The sequence below is a fragment of the Oncorhynchus clarkii genome, chromosome 19 (assembly GCF_045791955.1).
Source record: "Oncorhynchus clarkii lewisi isolate Uvic-CL-2024 chromosome 19, UVic_Ocla_1.0, whole genome shotgun sequence".
Lineage (NCBI taxonomy): Eukaryota > Metazoa > Chordata > Actinopteri > Salmoniformes > Salmonidae > Oncorhynchus > Oncorhynchus clarkii.
Genome location: NC_092165.1, coordinates 43,626,608 through 43,632,711, shown reverse-complemented (window position 1 = coordinate 43,632,711; position 6,104 = coordinate 43,626,608). Strand labels below are relative to the sequence as shown.

General features: G+C 43.2%; 1 protein-coding gene across 1 annotated transcript; it reads left to right on the top strand.

Moving 5' to 3' along the window:
• The first annotated feature begins 961 nt into the window (after window positions 1-961).
• On the top strand, window positions 962-4,546 carry LOC139375252 (actin, alpha cardiac muscle-like). The gene is made up of 9 exons (XM_071116866.1): window positions 962-1,042; window positions 2,097-2,247; window positions 2,414-2,542; window positions 2,690-2,800; window positions 2,910-2,994; window positions 3,398-3,559; window positions 3,698-3,889; window positions 4,006-4,187; window positions 4,310-4,546. Exons 2-9 carry the CDS (start codon window positions 2,119-2,121, stop codon window positions 4,451-4,453), a joined length of 1,134 nt encoding a protein of 377 aa, XP_070972967.1. The 5' UTR covers window positions 962-1,042; window positions 2,097-2,118; the 3' UTR covers window positions 4,454-4,546.
• The last annotated feature ends 1,558 nt before the right edge of the window (window positions 4,547-6,104 follow it).

The window sequence follows — 6,104 nt, the reverse complement described above, 5'->3', positions numbered from 1 at the left end:
AAGACTGTATTTCCTCATAAGGTACATTGAGAAAAAATAAAGGCTGTTGAAGGGGGTGGGACGAATAAGGATCTCAGTTTGCAAACTCAACAAGGGGGGACCCCACTGGATGGACATTAACGACACCTGTTACACACCATGACCCTAAAAGGAGAGAGCAGGACCAATCAGGGCTCAGCACGGTGGACGCAGACCAGTCAGACCGCCAGCTCGGAAGAAGGACGAGACGTCATAACCCTCAGCTGTTCACCACATTTAGGGGCTCAGCTCACATTCCAGCAGCAGCCTGGCCCACTGACATATACAGTGTTTTACTGACTGGACCAAAGCCTCTCTTTTTCATCTCCTTAACAAGGCCCACAAGTCTACTATTTCCGCTCTTACCTAGTGAGTGTCAACGAAAACACTGTGACACATCTGCTCAATGTTTTTCGAGAGAATTGTATGATGTACAATTTCAGTAAATGTCTTAATCACTTTTCAGATTTCTCACAAACCCTGTCCTTTAAAACAACAACACCATCAATCTAAATTTACAATGACCAATGCACCTTTTTGTGTGATTTCAGAAATCATGACTGATCAGAACCTTGATTCAGAATTCTTTAGTGTCAAATGGATGCACTGAACTTGCTATAATTAAACTATTCTGTCTGTTAAAAAAAATACAATTTAAATGAAAGCTTTACCTACAGAAAAGTATTTAAATAAAGAAGACCATTGTAATTGCATTTTAATGGTCTGACACCTTTGTAACACCCAGACATCTTAATAAAACAAAACATTCCCTTTTCAATTCTCATCTCTAAAGCATATCAGTCTGGCATTTCTCAGGAAGCATCTCACCATTTTTGAGGAGTTCCATCTCAACCAATCGCATAATTTGACTTGTAGGTCGTTTTCCTTTTTTCTAGCAGCTCTTATTTGGAATTGTGTGAACTCCAGGCTCCACCCCTGGTCCCCAGACCCCACTCTTATTTAAGGGGTCCTCTCACCCTCCTCCTTTGTCCCAGTGGAAGCATCAGTCTTGCGCTACAACTTGGTGAGTACATATTTCTGTATTTTACTACTTATTTCTATGGAAAACATGAGACTTTGTGGGGACTAAGTGTCCACATTTTAGTTATTTGAGTACATCTTAACCTGGCGCTGACCAGACAGAGCTGGTCTCTGACATTGGATGATATAGTGTTTTCTACCTGGATGGGTTGTTTGTAGCTTTATTGAAGCATGAACTAGAAATACACTTCAAACTGAAGTAACTGCTTATTGGAATGGATTCATGCTATCTCTCCAAAATAATACAAGACATTCAGCTATTCAGAAATAAATGATTTATCATCAGGTGTTGGTGGGGAGGGTGCCGGCAAATACAGTGTAATAACTTAGTATAATAACAGTTACCGATACACTGACCAACACTGGTTTGGTCAGGAACATTGAGACAGAACTAAATTGTGTCTAATGAATGAAGCCATTATAGGCAGATGGAGCAAGGAGCCATGCTGTAAACAGAGGTGCTACAATGTGCCGACAGCTGCTCTCTGGGTTGGCTCCAACTCTCCCATGTCTGAAATAGTTCCAGATAGGGATCCATGGAGGTCAATGTGGCACTTGGTGTAGCTGTGCATGGAGCAGCCAGGGGGTGGAGCTTAAAATAGATAGCTGGTCTTGCTTCCTGCTTCCACTGATATGCCCCTTTTTGGAGCAGCCCTATAATGTCCCAGGAACAATCATGACAGCTGATACATAGTATCAGTAACTTCACAACATGTTTGGGACAAAAATAACATGGGATACATTGTAGATAGCTGATATTTGAAATACAAGGAATTGATAACATTTTCAAAATAGTTACAAGACAAGTTGTACGAATTTGACTACAGTAGTAAAATAAATATATTATTCCAAAAGACAAAAAAAATGCTGTATTTCGGATGCGAACATTTTTCATGTCAGTACAGTAATAAATCTGTGGTTGTGAACAAACCAATTAGGATAGGCTTGCTTGAAATTCTTTCAATGATGGGGGGGGGGGGGGGTTGCAGCTGTTCCCACCACTCAGTCTCACCCCTGTGTCTCTCTGTCACACACAGACCATCCCAGTAAAGCCTAACCATGTGTGACGACGACGAGACTACCGCCCTTGTGTGCGACAATGGCTCTGGCTTGGTCAAGGCTGGATTTGCCGGAGATGACGCTCCCCGTGCAGTCTTCCCTTCTATTGTTGGAAGGCCCCGTCACCAGGTACTGTACCATAATGTAACTGGGGCGGGTATAGATTGTGTCATTGTACGGACACACATTTATTGGGGGAAACTGTCAAAAAGGGTGCATTATGTTAGTATGCACTCTGTCATCTAGGCTACAGTGATGATTGTGTCACTCCTAACCTCTCTTCTTTCTCATCCAGGGTGTGATGGTGGGTATGGGTCAGAAGGACAGCTATGTAGGTGATGAGGCTCAGAGCAAGAGGGGTATCCTGACTCTGAAGTACCCCATCGAGCATGGCATCATCACTAACTGGGACGATATGGAGAAGGTGGGTCCTAAATTACTACACACTTCTTACAACATCTTGCTGAGTTTGGGCATTGACTTTGGCACAAGACTAGAGTGCCAAGAGAGCAAGATAAACACATGCAGCATAATAACATAATAAACAGGGAACTCTTTCGTATCCTTGCAGATCTGGCACCACACCTTCTACAATGAGCTGCGTGTGGCCCCTGAGGAGCACCCCACCCTGCTGACAGAGGCTCCCCTAAACCCAAAAGCCAACAGAGAGAAGATGACACAGGTACTTTTAACTCCATTATTCCCCCCACTTTATTTCAGATCCACGTCTTCTGTTAGAGCATAACAGTCCAGCAAACTTCTGAAATGTCTCTCTTATTCTTGTGTTTTAGATCATGTTCGAGACCTTCAATGTTCCTGCTATGTATGTGGCCATCCAGGCTGTCCTGTCCTTGTACGCCTCCGGTCGTACCACCGGTCAGTATTCCAGGACACTGCCTTTTATATGTACCAATGTCAACCATGGATAGTTGCTATATTACTGATACAATATGTAGGTCGCTTCCACACATTAGTGTTCAACATAACAACAGGAGACAGCTCAAATCAAGGTGATGCACACATATAACAATAGTGTTGAGTAAGTGAGCTGTTTACTTGTCAGAGATAGCTAGATTAATTGTTCCTCTGTTGTCAAGGACATGTTAATCCCTGTTTGGCAGGGTGTGTGGCACACCTGTAGCCATTGATGTCAGCGGCATTGTTTGTTTATGATGTGACAAATGCTTGGAGTGATTCCCATATAACAGCCGACCATTCCTGTCAGTCATTCCTGTCAGTCATGTCTGACTGACTAGCGTGCCTTGTCTGCTCCCTATAGGCATTGTGCTGGACTCTGGTGATGGTGTGACCCACAACGTCCCCATCTATGAGGGTTATGCTCTTCCCCACGCCATCATGCGCCTGGATCTGGCTGGCCGCGATCTGACTGACTACCTGATGAAGATCCTGACAGAGCGTGGCTACTCTTTTGTGACCACCGGTAAGGAGAGCTAACTTCTGTCAATGACGTTATGCCTCATTTTTTATATCATTGTAATTTCTGTGTGTTTAGAGCAATCTCTTGCTGTGCAGTTCTGTAAATGTTCTCCCTCTCATCATTGAAACGTGCCCCCCTTAGCTGAGCGTGAGATTGTGCGTGACATCAAGGAGAAGCTATGCTATGTGGCTCTGGACTTTGAGAATGAGATGGCCACCGCTGCCTCCTCCTCCTCCCTGGAGAAGAGCTACGAGCTTCCTGACGGTCAGGTCATTACCATTGGTAATGAGCGTTTCCGTTGCCCAGAAACCCTCTTCCAGCCTTCCTTCATTGGTAAGTCATACCTACAGTATGCATTATGCATTATGGTTACAATACAATGTGATATTACAATTAATGTTTTTGTGTTGCCGTGTCAATTAATGGACTTCCGTAATATCTTCTACCAGGTATGGAGTCTGCTGGTATCCATGAGACCGCCTACAACAGCATCATGAAGTGTGACATTGACATCCGTAAGGACCTGTATGCCAACAATGTGCTGTCTGGTGGTACCACCATGTACCCTGGTATTGCTGACCGTATGCAGAAGGAGATCACAGCCCTGGCCCCCAGCACCATGAAGATCAAGGTGAGGGACAATCCCGCCATGTTAACCTTCATGAAGTTAACCTTCAAGTTAATTGTCATGTTCCGATTTACAGTGGGTCTACGTGAAACTAAGCAATTCCCTGTACTCTGTTTATCTTCTAGATCATCGCTCCCCCCGAGCGTAAGTACTCTGTCTGGATCGGTGGCTCCATCCTGGCTTCCTTGTCCACCTTCCAGGCCATGTGGATCAGCAAGCAGGAGTACGATGAGGCAGGCCCCTCCATTGTCCACAGGAAGTGCTTCTAAACAATCAACCCCCCCCCCCATTCACCCATACATTCATACTGTGTTGTTTACTGTATATACATGTACTGTTGTAATAAAAATAGATCATTTTAAGTACATTTGTTCTTAACTGTTTTCGGCATTGTTATAGGCCTATCAAGATGCCATACGCCAACTTTAATCAATGTATCTATTAATCTATATATCTATCTGAAATGTGCATAGAAATATTGCATTTTGAAAAAGTAAATACGATTTTTTGTATTCATATTTTCCTTTGACTGATTGATTGCATTTAGTAGACTATTTTTAAGATACATACAGTGGGGCAAAAAAGTATTTAGTCAGCCACCAATTGTGCAAGTTCTCCCACTTAAAAAGATGAGAGAGGCCTGTAATTTTCATCATAGGTACACTTCAACTATGACAGACAAAATGAGAAAAAGAAATCCAGAAAATCACATTGTAGAATTTTTTATTAATTTATTTGCAAATTATGGTGGAAAATAAGTATTTGGTCAATAACAAAAGTTTATCTCAATACCCCTATTACTAGCTTGTTCAACCTCTCTTTCGTATCATCTGAGATTCCCAAAGATTGGAAAGCTGCCTCGGCCATGCCCCTCTTCAAAGGGGGAGACACTCTAGACCAAAAATGCTACAGACCTATATCTATTCTACCCTGCCTTTCTAAGGTCTTCGAAAGCCAAGTTAACAAACAGATTACCGACCATTTCGAATCTCACCGTACCTTTTCCGCTATGCAATCTGGTTTCAGAGCTGGTCATGGGTGCACCTCAGCCACGCTCAAGGTCCGAAACGACATCATAACCACCATCGATAAGAGACATTACTGTGCAGCCATATTCATCAACCTGGCTAAGGCTTTCGACTCTGTCAATCACCACATTCTTACTGGCAGACTCAACAGCCTTGGTTTCTCAAATGATTGCCTCGCCTGGTTCACCAACTATTTCTCTTGATAGAGTTGAGTGTGTCAAATCGGAGGGCCTGTTGTCCGGACCTCTGGCTGTCTCTATGGGGGTGCCACAGGGTTCAATTCTCGGGCCGACTCTCTTCTCTGTACACATCAATGATGTCGCTCTTGCTGCTGGTGATTCTTTGATCCACCTTTACGCAGACAACACCATTCTGTATACCTCTGGCCCCTCTTTGGACACTGTGTTAACTAACCTCCAGATGAGCTTCACTGCCATACAACTCTCCTTCCATGGCCTCCAATTGCTCTTAAATGCAAGTAAAACTAAATGCATGCTCTTCAATCCATCTCTGCCCGCACCTGCCCGCCCGTCCAGCATCACTTCCCTGGACGGTTCTGTTATTTATTTATCTTGCTCCTTTGCTCCCCAGTATCTCTACTTGCACATTCATCTTCTGCACATTATACCATTCAAGTGTTTAATTGCTATATTGTAATTACTTTGCCACCACAGCCTATTTATTGCCTTACCTCTCTTATCCTACCTCATTTGCACATGCTGTATATAGATTTTTCTACTGTATTATTGATTGTATGTTTGTTTATTCCATGTGTAACTGTGTTGTTGTATGTGTCGAACTGCTTTGCTTTATCTTGGCCAGGTCGCAGTTGCAAATTAGAACTTGTTCTCAACTAGCCTACCTTGTTAAATAAAGGTGAATTTTAAAAAAA

Bases quoted from the DNA above. Each gene is read 5' to 3' on its own strand.
- LOC139375252 (XM_071116866.1), top strand. From the start codon at position 2,119: ATGTGTGACGACGACGAGACTACCGCCCTTGTGTGCGACAATGGCTCT. The intron at 2,248-2,413 runs GTACTGTACCAT...TTTCTCATCCAG, and splicing joins TTGGAAGGCCCCGTCACCAG to GGTGTGATGGTGGGTATGGG. The intron at 3,560-3,697 runs GTAAGGAGAGCT...TGCCCCCCTTAG, and splicing joins CTACTCTTTTGTGACCACCG to CTGAGCGTGAGATTGTGCGT.